Genomic DNA, 18,825 nt, shown 5'->3' with positions numbered 1-18,825 from the left:
TAATACTTTCTTTAATAAAAACTCCTACCAGTATTTTCCACAGTATATCAGTTTACCCACTGCTGTGGAGCAGTGCAGATAAATCCCACTTGTACTAGTGAAGCAGCAGCTTCAATTACACATACTATTCCCCTTCTTCTCAGAGGCCATTTGCTCCACTGATGGCACAATAGTACAATGCCACACTTTCAGCAGGCAACAGCTCTGCCAGGAAAGCAGAGGTTAAGTTCAAGAGAAGCCTTGTTTTGACTGCAATGAGCCTTAAGTAAATGCAGCACAGAATCGCTCAGGTTGGAAAAAACCTTTAAGATCCAGCACATAACTGTGCTACCCTACCTCTAACAACCCTCTGCTAAATCATGTCCCTGAGCACCACATCCAAACAGCTTTTAAACACATCCAGGGATGGTGACTCAACCACCTCCCTGGGGAGCCTATTCCAGTGCTTAACAACCCTTTCTGTTAAGAAGTGTTTCCTGATATCCAACCTAAATCTCCCCTGGCACAACTTGAGGCCGTTTCCCCTCCTCCTGTCACCTGTCACCAGTGAGAAGACACCAACCCCACTCTCACTGCAAGCACCTTTCAGATATTGGAAGAGAGCAATAAGGTCTCCCCTCAGCCTTCTCTTCCCCAGTCTAAACAGCCCCAGTTCCTTCAGTCTCTCCTCATAGGGCACATTCTCCAAGCCCTTCACCAGCCTTGTTGCCCTTTTTTGGACCTGCTCCAGCACCTCCATGTCCTTTCTGTACTGAGGTGCCCAAAACTGAACACAGCCCTTGAGGTGAGGCCTCGCCAGTGCCAAGTACAGGGGCAGGATGACTTCCCTAGTCCTGCTCACCACCACTCCTCATACAAGCCAGGATGCCACTGGCCTTCTTGGCCACCTGGGCACACTGCTGGCTCATGTTCAGCCGACTGCCCACCAGTACCCCAAGGTCCCTTTCTGTCAGGCAGCTTTCCAGCCACTCCTCCCCAAGCCTGTAGGGTTGCCTGGGATTGTTGTGACCAAAATGCAAGCCTTGACACTTAATCCTATTGAAACTCATACAGTTAACCGTGGCCCATCGATCCAGTCTATCCAGGTCCCTCTGCAGTGCCCTTCTCCCCTCAGGCAGATCAACACTCCCTCCCAGCTTGGTGTCGTCTGCAGACTTACTGAGGTGCACTCAATCCCCTCAACAAGATCCTTAATAAACAAGTTAAATAGGAGTGGTCCCAGTACTGAGCCCACCTGGGGGAGGCCACTCATGACCAGCCAAAAGCTGGATTTAACTCCACTGACTACAGTTCTTTGGGCCTGGCCATCCAGGCCAGTGCTTCATCCTGGGTTCAGTACTGGGGCCGAGTGGCATGACCAAGTACGTGGCAACACACATTGAGAAGAATGCTTTACTGGTGTTTCTCCACGAGCTCACCCCTACCTAGCTACCTGCCAAGTTGTGCTAAATGGCCACGTAAGAAAATTACTCTCAGCTGCCATCAAATGCATTTTGCTGATCAACAAGAGTAGCTCTATGCATACATAACTACATAACAGCTAATCGTTTTGCTAAGGGACATCAAGATCTTAAATAATTTTGAAGTCTAAGAACAATTATTCAAGACTCTCAAATAAGTGCACGTTCCTTACAGCTGGCATCTCTAACACTTCACCTAGCAATGAAAGCAGAGTAGGTATCCTACAACCCAAACACCATCACATTTCTCAGGTCTGAAGGAGGAGATTCTGTGTGCCTCTATATAAGAACTTGCAAGGCATCCTGTCACCTATTCCCTATTTATTGTGCAAAAGTTTGCTCTGTGTAAGTACCCTACCCCAAACTACCCATTTACACATGAAGAAATTCCACCATTTCCATGCTTTCCATTCCTTTATAACATGATGTTGGGCTGAGTTATACACTCTTTGATTTCTTGGGCCTGTTTAAAGCATCACTAAATTGCAAGTACTCAAACAGGAGGTTAAAAAGATCCACTTGCAAACTGCTGTCACTATACTGAGTGAAACTGGAAGGCAGTGAAACTTGTATCATGCTAGAGTACACAAAAGATACGGACACAGCCAGGGACTTTCTACCTTTAGGGTCCTAGCTAGAAACCCGCCCTCATCTTTCCAATTCCATAACCTGTTATATCCACAGCCACACGCATCTGCAACACACGCTTAGAACAGGCAAAGCTACATTTTGTCATGCTTCAGAAAGGAACTGAAGTCTGCAGGATATCAGGTGGTAAACACTGTGAAGTTCTCACACTTACTACATTAGATTTACCAGATGCATACGAGAATGTCCAATTTAATTCACAGCTATAAATGCACATGAGTAGGTCAGAGACATCTTTCTTCCACCCACTACAAGGTCCTGGCTCTAGCAGACAAATACATTCAGAAGGCTTTGAACACTCTGCAATCAACAAAAGCAGTCACTTGAGTAAGAAGAGAAAGGCACAAAAGGACACATCCTCTATTTCTGCTACAAGTGCTTTTGACAAGCAACCCACTTGCTTCACAGAAACAGGTGAAGTAGCATGAATGGAGACAACATACTTTTCAGGGCTATTTATTGGTTAAAAAAAAAGACTCACAGATCTGTATTGCGTATTTCTCTTTAACTGAATGAAACAGAGCAATCGTGAATAAGAGGCTTAGAATGGCACTTCTCAGCTCCTAAGGCACTGAAGTACCACCTCAGATGAGTAATACTGAACTAAAAGCACAACCTGTGCCTAAAACCGACCAAGGAAAGCTCTCTAACATTCAGAACACTGTACTACCATCTATGGGCTTGAAGATTTGGGCCAGAAAATTGAGTCTCAGCCCTAAGAGACAAGGAGACCCTACATACTGCAGATGTGCACTACACAAAGAGCAGACACAGAATCTGAGCTTCGTAAGCTCTGCCCGCTACATTAACATTGCTGCTGTCAGGATACAAGTCAAGGGCAAGCACACTATATGCCAGCCAAGCAGAAAGCAGTTGCTCTTGCTGATCAAGGACTGGAGTTCAGGGCCCTGCATTTTCCTGTGCAGTTGTTGTGAAAAGCAACACTTGCAAGAAACACTAAAAAGCTTTAATTGCCTTCTGCGAAAAGCAGGTGATTTATACTAGGAAAAAAACCAGCCCCAGTTCCAGACTTACTATGTCACCATCTTTCTTTGACCTGCTTTTACACACAACACTAAAGATAAGAAATTAGTGTGAGATTCACATATTTGTACTCTTTATATTGTATCACCCACATCCACATCTTTTCTCTACATTGGAGAGATATGAGTTTGAAGGGCACTGAGTAGATAAGGAATAGATTGCAAGTCACAGCAAGAGGGTTGTGGTCGACAGCTCTGTGTCCAGGTGGAGGCTGGTGATGAGTGCTGACCCCCAAGAGTCCCTCTCAGGACTGGAACTCTTACATTTCTGTCAGTGAAACAGGTGAAGGGATTGAGTGCACCCTCAGTAAGTTTGCTGATCACATCAAGCTCCATGGCTCCAAACAGCAGAAGGGCCGCCAACCAAAGGGATTCTGAAAAACTCAAACAGCGGACCCATGTAAATTGAAGGAGGTTCAACAAGACCAAGTGGAAATGTTGCACCTGCGTCAGGGCTACAATGTATACAGACTGGAAGAATACCTCCTTGAGAGCAGCCAGGCTGAGAAGGACTCGCAGGTTCTGGTGTATGAAAGCCTTTAACATGAGCCAGCAGTGAGCACTTGCAGCCTGGAAGACCAACCACACCCTGTGCTGCATCAAAAGAGCGGTGGCCAGCAGAGCAACAGAGATGACTGCCCCACTGCACTCTGCCCTGGTGAGGTCCCACCTGGATTACTGCATCCAGGTCTGCAGCCCCCAGCTCAGAAAAGCAGTGGAGCTTTTAGAGCGGTCCAGAGGAGGTCCACAAAGATGATCAAAAGGCTGGAGCACTTCACCTAGACAGACAGGCTGAAGGACAAGGCTCAGTCTGGAGAAAAGGCAGCTTTGGGGGGGACCTCACTGCAGCCTTCCTATATTTAAAGAGAGATCATAAACAAGAGGGAAATCAACTTTTTTACGGGTAGATAGTGAGAGGACAAGGGGGAAAGCTTTTAAACTAAAGGAAGGGAGATTTTAGATCAGATGTCAGGGAAATGTTTTTCACTGAGAGGGTGGTGAGGCACTGGAACAGCCTGCCTAGGGTGGTTTGGGTTGCCCTGTCCCTGGAGGTGTTCAGTGTCTGGCCGGATGGGGCACTGGGCAAGCTCAGATAGCGCCTGACAACTACAAAGGCCTGGGCTGGTGATCATAAAAGGCCTTGGCTGGAAGGGGCATCAAAGATATTTAGGTTCCAACCTTCCTCCTGGAAGCAAGGTTGCTGGAATGAGACATCCTTCGAGGACCTTTCCAAATCAAGTCTTCCACAACTCTGTGACTCATCAGGTGCACGTGGAAGCAGACAGTGTGTTCAGGTAACACTTAAAACACTTGAAAATCAAGCCATATTTTAGACCAGGAAAAAACAACCTACTTTCTAGAGATGCTGCAGCACACCAAGACCCAGTGGGATGAATAGAAAATCGAAGCACACAGAATCCTGGGAAATGGTAACACTTAAATGCCTACAACTGAGGCATAAAGAGAGATGCATCCACTGTACATAAACAAGTTTTGAAAAAAGGTCTTTTCTAGACTCCAACTAGTGCCCCAGACATACTACCTGCACATAGATCATTCCCATCAGCATGATGACATACTTGGGGCAGAGACTTCCAGCCACCGCTGAGAAACACACTCCAGTGTCTTGATACTTCTTCCCTACGATATCAGAAAGACAGCAGGCAGAGGACCTCCACAGAGTCCTCAGTGACAGCGAGGTCAGTGGTGCCGGTACGCTGCCAGGGCTGGTGAAGTGCTATTTTTCATTCTGAAGAAAATTCTCCCATATCTGAAAGCAACAGGCCCTGACATTTATCTGGGAACAAACTAGTAAAAGAAAGAATTTCTTGACCCTAGTCTATGGGCCTCTTGTTCTGACAACCCAACCAGTGAAGATACGTATGCTCAGATAAGTTAAATAAGGACTAACTTTTTAATGATGGATTAATATAGTTTAAAGTGGGGTACTGCAGCACAGTGTCTCTTCTCATGCTTCCAAACAAAGGTCATGGGGAGAAGTGCATGGGAGCACACACCCAGCAAGGCCTTATACTTGGCCCTGGTGAAAGGTTCAATTGGACAGACTGCATCCACAACAGAAAAAAAAATAATTACAAAGGAGTATTGCTTTAAGAGTAAGTTTTTTCATAGGTAAAATAAATACATACTGAAAATCAGAAGTCTCAGTTGTGGCTTTGAACGTAGAGCAAGACTGCACTCACACCACAGACTTCAAATATGATAGCAAAGAGCAGACAACATGCTTTTTCCTCTATTCCCAGAGAAAAATGCAAGACTAGACAATATTAACAGTGATGAGACAATTGCATTTGCTTTCATATGAAAACAGAGTATGAGATTAAAAAAAAAAATCAGAAGCAAAAGTATTCTTAAAAGTTCTGTACTTTTTAGACAGCACATGGCTTAGCTCAGGCCCATCCCAGGCCATCCTCCAGCTGCCCTGCCATCATGGCCATAGCTCTCCTCCATCAAGCAGCCAGCTGCAGCCCTGAGTTCATGCATCCATCACTAAGCAACCAAGCACCAGTGCACAATTGGAACTGTTCGGGCTGAAGCTGGGACATGGAGAGGGTGTAGAGCAGTGCTAACTCAGGTTATTGCAACACAACTTTATGCTTTTTGATACTGGATAAACACAGTTCTGGAACAGCAAAAAATATGCATCTCTCTCTTTCAAAATCTATTAAGATGTATCTTAAAAGAGAAGAAGATCCCTCACTCTACAATCACACCTCACTCATGTTGTTGTCCCAGATTTATTGCCTGGTGTGCAGTAAGTCAATCATCACACACACACACGAGAGACACTGCTTACTTATTTGAGATTATGCAAGCCTGGGTGCTCAGTGATTTCCCACAGATCAAGCACATGCACAAAACTACCAGCACAGTATTTATACACAGAAGTTACAAAGTTAGAAATACTCCAGTTCATTCTTTTCACAATTTTACTGGTTAGTAGCTTCCATACAATTATATGGATTTGTGGACCTTGGGTATTCTTGCCAAGTTGGCAATATCCCCAAAGCATCCTGATTAATTTTCCCCTCAAGGCCTACAGGCTCTGGCAAGTCCCTAAGTAATTTATTCTTCTGATACCTACTGTAACTATAGCTCAGTCTGTTTAGAATTAGCCTTCAAAAACATAATTGCTTTTTGGCAGTGAACATTTGTGAGCAAACATTTTCAAGGATGAAACACAGGAAGAGTAAAATTTCATTTAAAAAAAATCTCATTAAGAATCGCACCCATTTCCACTGCACCTGACAGATGCACTAGTTCCACAAAAACAAGATCAAATATCCCCTAGCTGTATGTTTCAGTTGTTCTTTTTATGTTTTAATTAGAAGATACTTTAAAACAAGTTTTGCTACTTCCACACATTAACTATATTATACATAACTTAAATGCAGCCCAAGACTCACTCAGTACGGTCCCTGGACTCACATGGTTTAGCTGATCATAAGAGATCAGTTGATTTCGCAGATTTCGTCAAAAGAGGAAAGAAAATTTTAAACAGGGTTTTTAAGAGAGCTGTTTAAAAAACAAAACAAAAAAAAACAACCAAGAAGTACTCGTCTTACTGAAGACTTAAGTTGCTACTTCTGCAAGCAAAAAGTTCAAAGCACCCTTTGACAAGTTTCTTACCACTGCCCCGCTCTTTGGAACAGACAGATTTAACGTTGTGAGATGGCTGCCTTGGATCCAGGAAGGAGACATGTGCCTGTGATCCTACTGCATACACTGACCACTCCTGACCATAAGCCAAACACACATTCTCCCTGCAGTATGGCAATTTTGTGGACAGTAACTGGAAACAAAGAAGAAAAAAGTCAACCCATTACAATAAAAGAGCAAGAAATCAAAAAAAAAAAATCTGTAAGCTCTGTTCAAGGAAACAGCAGCACAAGAACTGCAATTAAAAGAGTTCAACATGAAAACAGAATTTAAGAGAAAAGCAACAACCTGACTCACATGAAAGAGACAGAAGACCTTACCTGAAGCAATCTGAGATGCTAAAGGCTGGGCTTCAGAATTTTGCAAAGAACAAAGGATATTTTAGCAAACTGTTCTGCATTTTTCTCTGCTGTTGTTATTGCTTTAGCAGATAAACAGATGCACCTGCTCCCTGCTGAAAAGGCTCACCTTATGTACAAACAGAGATAGGTCTTATTTTAATCTACAGTCACATTTCAGCATGTTTAACTTCCTTTACAATCACTGGTAAATAAGTACTCACTCTCTGTGCAATAGCTCATTCAACTCATGCAGAATCAGCAGAAGGCTAAGAGTGGTGTGTTCACCTCCTGAAGCTTCATTTATTTTTGAGGGGTACATTTTATTTTACAGAAAGCTTTTAACTATTTTACACACTCTGCTTTCCACCAGCATTTAAAGCAGATGGAAAACAACAAACAGCAGTAACAGCAGACAATTTTCAAAATGTAACACCAAAGCAGAAAAGGTACCTTTGACAGCGTGTGCTCTGCTTTCCAAAGATGAAAGTACCCATCTAGGGACACTGCTCCCAGTTCCTATTAAATAAACAAGCACAGTTAATTTCTGTGTTACAAAAGCCTTTAAAAACATCACACACTGCTGGGCATGATATATATTTCACCTGTAATCCTGTACATGCTTCTACAAAAAATAATTTTCGCTTCCTATTGATCTCGATGGAACACAAACTACAAAGGTGCTAGGTAGAATAAGAACTATTAAAACAACCAAAAATAACTTTGGTTAGATCTCGTTGGACAAACATGCAAATTATTAGACATTATAAACTCAAGTTGGCACCTAGCAGCTCCCACACTGATTCTGACTCTGGCACTAATTTACTTGAAAAAGCTGTTTGAAGTCTCCATCACAGAGGAGTGATTAGCACGATGAAAATGCCAGTAGGAGCATTGTGCTTCTAAGAGCATGCTCTTCTTGACTTCAGATTTCTGTTGTTTGAGGGCAGAAATTAAAGAAGGAAGAGCTGCTATTCCTTCTTGCTCCAGTACAATTCATCTCTAGTATTAATAAAAGGTCAGCACTGGAGAGGTTAACATTTACTTTGTCAAAAGCCAGTAACACCAAAGCAAACACTGGTGCTTGCCCTTTGTGTCAATCACCCCACCAGCTGAACAATTAATAATAATTCAGACATCAAATCAGGAACTATCTGAGTATTAGCTGGTCTTCATGAAAGGTGAAGGAAAGCAACATGAGCATTCAAGGCTAGCTACAACAGTTGGTTTTGGTACTACTTGTGGTTCCTGAAGGTGCTCCCCCTTGCCCCCTTTGGGGTACAAATCAAAAGTCAGACTCACAGCAGAACTGTTCCTTCTCAAGAAGCACACAAGTCTTTTCAATTGGGGGGAAGGGGGCAAAAGCAGACAAAGCAGATGAAGATAACATCTCATACGGGAAAGACAAAAGGATCATTACACTGCCCCTTAACACAGTTGGATTCAGAACACTTGATTTAGATCACTTTTTTCTAGTACCTCTGGACAATCTTAGGCATTTTCAACTGTCTTGAGTATCTGACTGACCTTGTTTTTATTGTTGAAAGCCAGTGCTCGAACTTTGCAGTTGTCAGGATTGGTGTTCTCTTTAGGGATATCCTTCAGAGCCCTGTGTGTTATGTGGGCATAGACAGGAACTTGAGACAAGTTGTGCCTAGCATCGCTTTTGGACAGCACATCCTCTGTGACTTCCCAGAGACCCATTGAACCATCTCGAGAACCTGAATAAACAGTAACAGCATTTCACATATATAAAAACATATATACAAACACACATAAAATTCCCCCTGTGAGAAACAAACTGTAATAAACAACACAGTCAAAACGTTAGGGAAAGAAATCTACTGCTTTTAGATGAACACAACAGAACGCATTGTTGGGTGTCATTAATTAGGATTAATAACATGATCTTCCTGAGCTATAAAGTTATAATATTGTGACCTCGCTGAAGTTTTTTTTTTTCCTGTACTTTTTTCTAAGTATGGAATCTATTTTCAAATAGACCAGAATGCATTAAAGAAATGCATTATGAACCATTAATGATTCATAAGTGAAATAAACTCTGACATAACTGAACAGTCAACACATTTAGCTCAGCTTACCAAGGCTATGTGTGCTAATTCAACACAAAAAGCCTCCAAGAAAATGTAGTTATATTTATGTCCATTTTGAATCATTTGATTTCTCTCACTGCACAAGTATACAAATGCATACTTGTGGACTAAAAAGAAACAGCTTTTTTAAGCAACAATTTTACTGTAAAACAGATTTGATCTGTTTTGAACTTTGCTTAAACCCGTACAACATCTTCAAAGAACTAAGAAACTTAAGCTGAACAAGTTGTATTTTTCTAAGAAATCTGGAGATATTAAGCCAAAACATGAATCAAAAAATAGGTGACAAAAGCTGAGCCTCTTTGGTTCATAAGTCAATGAAGACCTAATCCAATGCTTATGTCCTTCTCTTCTGACACACATAATTACATTTCAGTCAACCTTGACAGATTTGACTCAAAACTCAGTTTTTTCCCTACACCATTTAAAAACCACTTCCCTTCTCTCACAAGGAAAACCGAAGTTACATTTCCATGCTTTGAAGTCACTAGAAAAGACTGAACATCTTCATCAGCCTGTTAAATTTACAGATTTAAGAATCTATAAATCCTTATGGCAAACTCACAAGGAGCAAGCTACAAAGACAAGTAAGTAAGCCATCTTCCTGCAGTAGTGCCTACCAATACATCTTGTTGCAATACTGTATAGATGTCTTTGCCCCCTGGCAGATGAATTCACTGAATTTGTCAGCATCACCCACTAGACTGAAAGAGAACTTCCAATGGCATAGCACAGCAGCAGGTAGCAAATGACAAAACATGCTGCCACTCAGCTTACACGCTGATAGCTTCTAATACCACCTAATCTTGTTATGGAGACTGAATGCCCAGCAGTAGAATTTCCAAATATCTTGACTCACTTCAGGAGGAAGCAGTCCATTTTAATAGCCCTAACAGCCACAAAAAGACAACGTACGTTGTTTAACTGGTTAGCCCTGAAGCCAAGAAGAGCGTTATTTGTTAGCTTAGGCTCATCCTGAGAATTAGTCAGCCCATTTTGAAACCTTTGGCATGGAAATCCCTGTCCAGTCAGTACAGCAATTGAGACATTCTCTCTGAATCATGGCTACTTAAAGTTAAGAATTTTAATGTTATACTCACGGAGCACTGATATACACTGCTGTATGTTTTAGAAGCAAATCCTTGTCTTGCCCTTACTGAAACTAAGTAGTAAAACTAATCAAGCCCATGGCCCAGTTTGCTCTCTTCCAACAGTTCTGACAGCGGTGAGATGACGTACTGTCAAAGCTCTAACCTCAGGCTGGAAGAAAACAGTATTTTATGTCAGATGAACAAATGCTCATCTCTTGCTTTCTATGTCATCTAACCTACCCCAAGAAATCTGAGTTTTGAAACAAGAGCTCTCATTTAGTTTCTCAGTTCAAATAAAGATATTTGCTAATTCCTAAACATCTGGAGCTTAAATATTCCTGGTTAATTGTTTCAGATAAAAGTGTTATTTTAATCTTGCTGATTGAAGTGCCAGAGGTTAGTTGTCTTTGCTTCCTCCCAGTGTGATTGGTGAAGTTCTCAGGAATTCAGTTTAGCATTCAGACCTACTTCTTTGCTTTTGACATGTCTTCCCTTGGTGCCTCTCATCTGGAGGCTAGAACTGATATCCTGCTAGAAGTTTCACACAAGAGTGAACATGGCACTTTTTACTCACACCTCCACTCAACAGTAACTGCTATTCCTCACGCTGTGCCCCAATGTGACCTTATCTCACCACTGAAAAACTAATAATCTCTTCTGTTTTCTTCAGTCTTAGTAGCAGACTTAGAATTACTTTTTTAATACAGACTTTTAAATCAGCACCACACGAAGACTGGCATTAATAAATTCAAAATCAAATTCCAGGATTAGCTTTTTTTCCCTCTCTATAAAAGAAAATCCTAACCCAATTAACAATTAACGTTAATTTGATTTGTATATGAGACAGTCACAATATTCTATCATCTCAGTTTGACAACCATGTGAAACATTATATCCTGTCAGCACAGAAAGACAGAAAGCTACCATATAAATGCACTGGAATATTGGTACTGTTGCCTTTATGCAAATAATTCTTTATGAAATTATGCTGGTTATCCCACAAGTTCCTAAAAAGTCACTAACTGACCTTTTCCATTATTGCTTTTTATATTAGCTGCAGGCACGTGGCACATACCATCTGCTGGGAAAGTAGCATGACGAACTGTAAGCAACTAAAAAGGCTCCTGCAATGCATTGAGGACAGCTTCCTGGACCTGTTGCTCACCAATGCAAATGAACTGACTGGTGACATCAGGATTGGAGGCTGCCTGAGCTGTAGTTGAATTCATGCTCCAGAGGGATGTGAGACAGGCAAAGAGTAAAGTTAGGATGCTAAATTTTAAGAAAGCTAAATTCCAGCTCTTAAGAGAGTTCGTCAACAAAACACCCTGGGAAACTGTCCTCACGGGCAAAGGCGCAGAACAGAGCTGGTGAATCCTTAAGGAAGCTCTCCTTAGCATGCAAGAGCTCTCCATCCCCATGTGTAGAAAGTCAAGAAAAGAAGGCAAGAGACAAGTGTCCTGGCTTTCAACCAGGTCCTGCTAGTCAAACTGAAGGGGAAGAAGAAAATGCACAGGCAGTAGAAACAGGCACAGGTACTGTGGGAAGAGAATAAGGAAGCTGCTAGGCTGTGTGGGGATGGGGTCAGGAAAGCCAAGGCCCAGCCTGGACTGAACATGTCTAGGGAGGCCAAAAAGAACAAGAAAAGCTTCTGCAGGTACCTCAACCAGAGAAGTCCAGGAGGGCATAACCCCCCCAGAGAGTGACACAGGCAAGCAGGTTACAACAAACAAGAAGGCTGAGGTACTTAACTTTGTTTTGCCTCTTCTCTGTCTTCTTTGTTAACTGCTTGCCACAGAGCCCCCAAATGGTTGGTTTGGTAGGCAGTTATTGGGCAAGCAACGCCCCTCCCACTGTAAGCAAAGATCAGGTTCATGACCAACTGAGGAACTTGAACATCCACAAGCCTATGGATCCCAATGAGATGCATCCCAGAGTCCTCAGGGAATTGGCCAACGTAGTCACCATTCTCAATGATATCTCAAAAGCTGTGGCAATCAGGTGAAGCCCCTGGTGACTGGAAAAATGGCAACACCACATCCATTTTTAAATAGGGTAAAAAGGATGACACCAATATCTACCGCCCTGTCAGCCTCACCTCTGTGCTGGAAAAGATCACGGAGTAAATCCTCGCATGGATGGCAGGGAATAGATACGGGAGAACCAGCACGGATATGATGGGCAGACTGTTTGATGAATGAAGGCTGCAGGATTGAGTCCAGAGAGTGGTGGTCAATGGCTCAATGTCTGGCTGGAAATCACTGATGAGCAGTATCCCACAGGGGACAGTGCTGGGATCAATACATTTTCATCAATGACATCAGAGGGATCAAGTGTACCTTCAGCAAATTTGGTGACGACACCAAGCTGTGGGGTGCAGTCAACACAGCAGAGGGAGGGGATGCCATTCAGAAGGACCAAGACACATTGAGCAGTGCGCCCAGGGGAACCTCCTGAGGCTCAGCACATCCAAGCGCGAGGCGTCGCACCCGGGTCGTGGCAACCCCCGCTGCCAGTACGAGCCGGGGGACGTCGGGACAGAGCACGGCCCTGCCGGAAAGGACCTGGGGGTGCCGGGGGATGGCAGCCGGGCGTGAGCCAGCAGTGTGCCCTGCGGCCCAGGCAGCCGGCCGGATCCTGGGCTGCATCCGAAGCAGCGCGGCCAGCGGGGCGAGGGAGGGGATCCTGCCCCTCTGCTCTGCGCTGTGACACCACACCTGGAGCGCTGCGTCCACAGCTGGAGTGCTCAGCACAGCAGAGACGGGGGCCTGCTGGAGAGCGTCCAGAGGAGGGCCGCACGAATGGTCAGGATGGAGCAGCTCCCTGTGAGGACGGGCTGAGAGCTGGGGCTGTGCAGCCTGGGCAAGAGGAGGCTGAGCGAGACCTGAGGGCGGCCTGTCTGTGTCTAATGGGGGCTGTAAGAGAGGTGGGGACAGGCCCTTTAGCAGTGTCTGCTGTGACAGGACAAGGAGAAATGGTTTCACACTAAAAGAGGGGAGAATTAGGCTGGATGTAAGAAAAAAGGCTTTTATGATCAAGGTGGTGAGGCACCAGAACAGGTTGCCCAGAGGTGTGGATGTTGTCATATCCCTGGACAACCTGATATAGCTGTGCATGTCCCTGCTCATTGCAGGGGAGTGGAGTAGATGACCTTTAAAGGCCCCTTTCAGATGTGAGGATTCTATGAGTCTATAAACAGGCTTAACTAATAACAAACTGGTTATACAAATTAAGTTCTCATTGAAGAGTCTTCATAGGATTTTTGGAAAAGAACATTGTTCTGCTGTATTCCAGCCCCTCTTGAAATTCTCCCTCATGCAGAATCCTTCTTTGTAAGTCACTGTTTAGAGACCTACTCATGACAACATCTGTTAAAAAGACAATAAATTCCCTCTATTTCCAGAAAAATCATATCTAGGTCAGGGACCTACATATAAAACAACACTAAGCACTGTACTAAAAATCCAGAATAGTTCAAATAACCAAAGTAGTTCCAAATGGCTTCAAATGCAACAGTATTCAAAACAGATCCTACTGACTTAGAAAATGAATTTAAGATACTAAAAAGCTACATGAAAACTAAATACTATTTACAGCTCAAAAACAAGAAATCAAAAGTTCTGAAGGTGTGAACTCCAACAGGTTCTTCGAAATTTTCCTTCTCATCCCCAAGATGAGTTTTAAGTAAAGACCCACACAGCTCTACTTACAATACCAGGCATGCATCAAGAAAAGCATTTATACAGAGCAGGTTTAAAGTGACTTCCTGGATCAGCATGAAACATTTAAGAAAATGGTTTAGTGACTACAGCGCATTGCTCTGGGTTCAGGCAAACTCAAGACTTAATTTGTCTAACCATAAGCTCCATTCAGACATAGAAAGAGATAGAACTCAGACTGTGAATGGGCTGAAACCTCTTTCAAGAGGCTTCTTGTCTTTCACTGACTAAAAGAAGCCAAAGTAGTCATGCTGCTGGTCAACTCAACTGATACGGTCAGCTACAATGACTCTGAAGGCACAGAGAAAAGTACCCTGCCCTCAAAGCAGGTCCTATATACACCCACCCTATACTTCAGGTCTAATCATGCCCATAACCCAGTGAAGGACTTCCACATAAAACATCAAGAACACCGGCATGTGCTTCACTCTCAGATAGAAACTGGGGATGAAGAACCACAAGGTCTCACCAAAAGGAGCCAAAGGAAAGAGTCCTGCAGCAGTAGGACTGTCCTGTTTTGGCTACAGATCGTGGAGCCCGTAGCATAGTAAGGTTTCAGCACAGAATACTGAAGGCCACAGTATTCAGAGTGAGATCCTTTGCCTAATTAACCACAACATCAATGCTAAATTTAACAGTGAGTACAACAGTGAGCTCTTTCCTTCTCCCAGTGCACTCGCTGGAAATCAAACAGAAGCATTTGGATCAAGGATACTGGCAGATGATCACCACTGCCAGATGTGCTCTCGTGCACTGATAAAGGCATTTCCTTAAGGCTTGTACTAATGCAGTATGCCAGCATAATAAAACATTGATAGAAAAAAATGCATTTACCAGAAACAGCCATAGTATCACTGATCCATGCAATTGAAAATATCCAGTCCTTATGTCCATCCTAAAAGGAAAAGAAAAAAAAGTCAGACTTGCTGTGCCATTATATTCAGAGACATATTCTTCATTTTCCAGGTTAGTACAAGCACAAAAAAAAAAAAAAAAAAAAACCAGACCTGCATTAAAAATATCATACAGGTAAAATTCCAGTATGAAGCTGGAGTAGCTCACATATCCAACACCAATTTTAAATTTATTTTCATAAAGCTAAACATACAATTAACAGTTAGAGAGCAAGTAAGTCATAGAAAAACGGACCTCGAACCAAAGCCAAACTGATCTCAAATGTATGGACTTAGATTTCATTTTCAAAAGCAGTGTTCCTTACCTTCACAAAATAGATATTTCCTAAAACACATCTCCCTGCTACAGATAATAAACTAAAACTAATCTTACTAAAACTGTTTACAATATATGAATAATTTTTCAAGACTATTAATTCAAGAATCTTCTATTTAGTATGTAAAGAAACCAGAGGGAGGAAAAGTCTCCAAGCCTTTAGTTATGTTTGAAAAATCTGCAAAGTCACAGCAGCATGTAAGCGAATAGCAAGTCATAAAAATCTTCACAGCCAGCTGCAGGAAGGCTTCACTATGTGCTACAGCTGAAACTCTGACCTTTGCTGTTGTGATGAAGTCCTTATTCAAAAGGAAGGAGAAATGACAGAAGGACTAACAGGACATCACTGCACTCATTTCAGCCTTTTTCTTTTCAAGAATGGATATTTTAAAAAAGCATGATGACATTTCAGAAATAGATTCTGGTACAGCTTACATCAAAGTGCCATAAGCCACAGAGTTGGAATTAATCCTCAAAGCCAAGTTCTGCTTCTGGAATAACGCATATGTAAGCTGCATTGGAAAAGGAAACACTTTAACAACGTGCATCATCTTTCCAGCTTCAAGAGCTTTTTTGCTAACAGTTTTGTGCGTCAGTTTCAATCTTCATCATCATAATTGAAATGACACTTTAGATTTTGTTACAATTTCAATGCTTAAAAGTGATCTGAAGTGGACCTGAATGAAGGCAAGGAAAAGGAAATCAGAACTACCTCACATGTTTAAGATACTTCATTAAAGCAAAAAAAAGACTACATCAGTAGTGCTTTGAAGCTTTCAAAAATTCAGAAATTTTTCACTCTTCACTACAAAACTCAGAAGTCTTAACCTTGCCTCTGACTGGCACTTCTAAGACAAAATTCTTACAAGTAACAATAAATTTTCCCAACTATTGCCACTTACATCTCCGACACAGACAGGATCAAGTGTAGGCAGACGATAAATTGCAAGACTGTTGGGGTTGTCGCCACCTGTAGCCAGAAGGGTTCTTGAGGGGTTGAGTTCAATGGCGTGAATCCCACAGCCCTGCTGGTTCACCATGCCAGGCTCACGGTCTTTCAGAATAGGAATCTTGGTAATTTGACCAGTCTGGACATCTACCACAAATAACTGGAAAAGAAAAGAAGAGTACGTAAGTCACCATTAAACAAAGATCAAGAAAACAAAGCATTCAAAGACATTTGGTTTCGATAACTCTTTCCTCTTTTTTCTCCCGAGGCTGAAATCCACAAATGCTGCAAGTGTGGCTGGAAAAACATGTACAAACTGCTACTTAAAAGAAATAAAACCCACTTTAACTAAATTGGTTTATTTCAACAATACTACTTGGTTTGCAGAGCAACGGAACAGAAAGAGAAATCTTACATAGAAGGCTTCTCAAATAACCAAACACTCAGTCTAAAATGTATTACCTGTTCAATACTTTGAGAAAACAAAATTGTTCTCAAGTTACTCTTAACAAGTGAGAAAGATAGATCCACCTCAAAGCAGTCAGTAAGCCCAAGGGCACTTAGAACAAGTCTGTGGCTGCACAGATAAGGGTACACAGCACTGCCAGAGTGAACAGCTATGCTCATCAGCTGGCAAAAATAAAAGTTCTATGTCAGTGTTACTCTTCCTTTGGCAGAAAAAAAAAAAAAAGCAACAACAATTATGAAGTCCTGCAACTCTTCACCCATCACTGAACACTGAGTTATGTCAGTTCAAACATACAACTGTAAAGTTTGCTTATAGTTTACTATAATGGTAAACTATAGTTTAAACTACAATTATAGCAAAGTATGGTTTACATTGTCCAACAAAGTCTAACTTCATTCACACTGGATCACTTCGTAAGTGTCCAGAGTGCAGCTGCTCCAACAGACAAACTGATTTAACTGAAAAGAACCACGCAGCACAGGCTAACAATCTTCAGTTTCCAGGAGAAAAATGTGCCAAATGAGCAGTTTATAAATGCTTAGCTAATGACAATAGGCAACTTCTGTCAAGAATGTTTTGTGTCAACAGAATTTCTGTCATTAGAGAGGTCACATCTGGAGCACTGTGCCCAGTTCTGGGCTCCCCAGCTCAAGAAACACAGGGAGCTACTCAGAGAGACCAGCAGAGGGCCACAGAGGTGGCTGTGGGCCTGGAGCACCTCCTGTATGAGGAACAGCTGAAAGAGATAGGACTGTTCTGCCTGGAGAAGAAGGGACTGAGAGGAGATCTTACCAACACTTGGAAATATCTAAAGAGTACCAGTCAAGTGAATGTGGCTGGGCTCCTTTTTTTGTGGTACCCAGCAACAAGACAAGGCGGAATGGGCACAAACTTCAACACAGGAAGTTCAGTATGAACACGACAACAAAGTCCTTTACTTCGAAGGTGACAGAGCACCCGCATGCCTTCCTCTGCAATCTCATGTAGGAAACCTGCTTTAGCAGGGCGTAGGACATAACGATCTCCAGAGGTCTCTTTCAACACCTGTGAATGCGTGATACTGTGGGAAACACAAACGACAGAAAAGAAAACGGAATATCACAGAGCATACCTGGCTCCAAGAAAAGTGTACAATTGCAAATCGGGATTATTGAAGAGTTTGGTTCCCTCAAAGTCTGTTCAAGTATCATGTTACTCATTCCATCAATATATCATTGTCGTGTTCTATGTAGACTTACGCCAACTTCAACCCACAACTCACTCTCCTTTGTAGTCATCAGTCTTGCACAGAGATCACAGCTCCTACAATTGCTGAATCTTCACCTTCAGTTCTTTATTCTGTATGCAGACGCAGGGGGTGACGGAACAGCTGAAGTGCAGCTGAGCAGGCAGAGGTGGAGGACACTTCTCACTCCCCTCAGTGCAGTTGAGCGTCCAAACCTACTCATGAACACTCAGCATACAGAGCAGCCCTAACTTCATCCCTGGAAACTAGTTGTCCTGTTCCTGCAGTGTAGGCATTAATTTCTTCTCCTCTCATCTCTTTCTTCAATGTTTTCTTTCAACGGAAGATCTCAATACTTCCCCCTGCCCTCCTTCTACAGTTCCTGGTGTCACTTGCAGGTCCTAACGCTGGCACCAAAATTGATCATTAGGAAAACACACATCCACATTTCAGGATGCCCACAGATTCTCAAAAATCATGTTTCAGCAATTAGAGACGCACAGCTCAAATGGCACCTCAATAGATAGGAGGACTGAAATTAAAAACCTTCCATGTTCTCCAATCTGACACCCCTGTCACACATCTGTGCCTGATACTAGGTTAATAAATAAATAAAAATACTTAGCCTAATGTGAAACTCCTTTCATAAAGCTAAACTGTAAACTAATCAATTAGTCAAAGAACTTGGAAACATACAATACTGAAGTATCACAGACCCTAAACTCACACTGAGTTAAGGGGCAGGCTTTGAAGGTTCAGCTGTAGAGTCTGAAGCAGGAACTACTGCACATAGGAAAAAACAGAACATAATGCAGGCAAACTAAAAGCACAATCCCGGAGTAAAATAAACAAGCACTA

At 42.5% G+C, this 18,825-nt stretch overlaps 1 protein-coding gene across 1 annotated transcript in view; it reads right to left on the bottom strand.

Annotated features, from left to right (window-relative positions):
* The window catches only part of DCAF12 (DDB1 and CUL4 associated factor 12), a 30,056-nt gene that overhangs the window by 3,778 nt on the left and 7,453 nt on the right, over positions 1-18,825 (bottom strand). Inside the window, exons 3-7 of the mRNA XM_042831126.1 lie at positions 16,227-16,433; positions 14,929-14,989; positions 8,698-8,891; positions 7,624-7,689; positions 6,803-6,965 (exon numbers count right to left, since the gene is read on the bottom strand). Of these exons, the coding sequence (XP_042687060.1) occupies positions 6,803-6,965; positions 7,624-7,689; positions 8,698-8,891; positions 14,929-14,989; positions 16,227-16,433 (691 nt within the window). The remainder of the gene's footprint in view (positions 1-6,802; positions 6,966-7,623; positions 7,690-8,697; positions 8,892-14,928; positions 14,990-16,226; positions 16,434-18,825) is intronic.

Source organism: Centrocercus urophasianus, unplaced genomic scaffold (assembly GCF_019232065.1).
Source record: "Centrocercus urophasianus isolate 14NV4802_14NV808 unplaced genomic scaffold, USGS_Curo_1.0 seq_35, whole genome shotgun sequence".
Taxonomy (NCBI): domain Eukaryota; kingdom Metazoa; phylum Chordata; class Aves; order Galliformes; family Phasianidae; genus Centrocercus; species Centrocercus urophasianus.
This window is presented reverse-complemented; position numbering and strand designations above follow the sequence as displayed.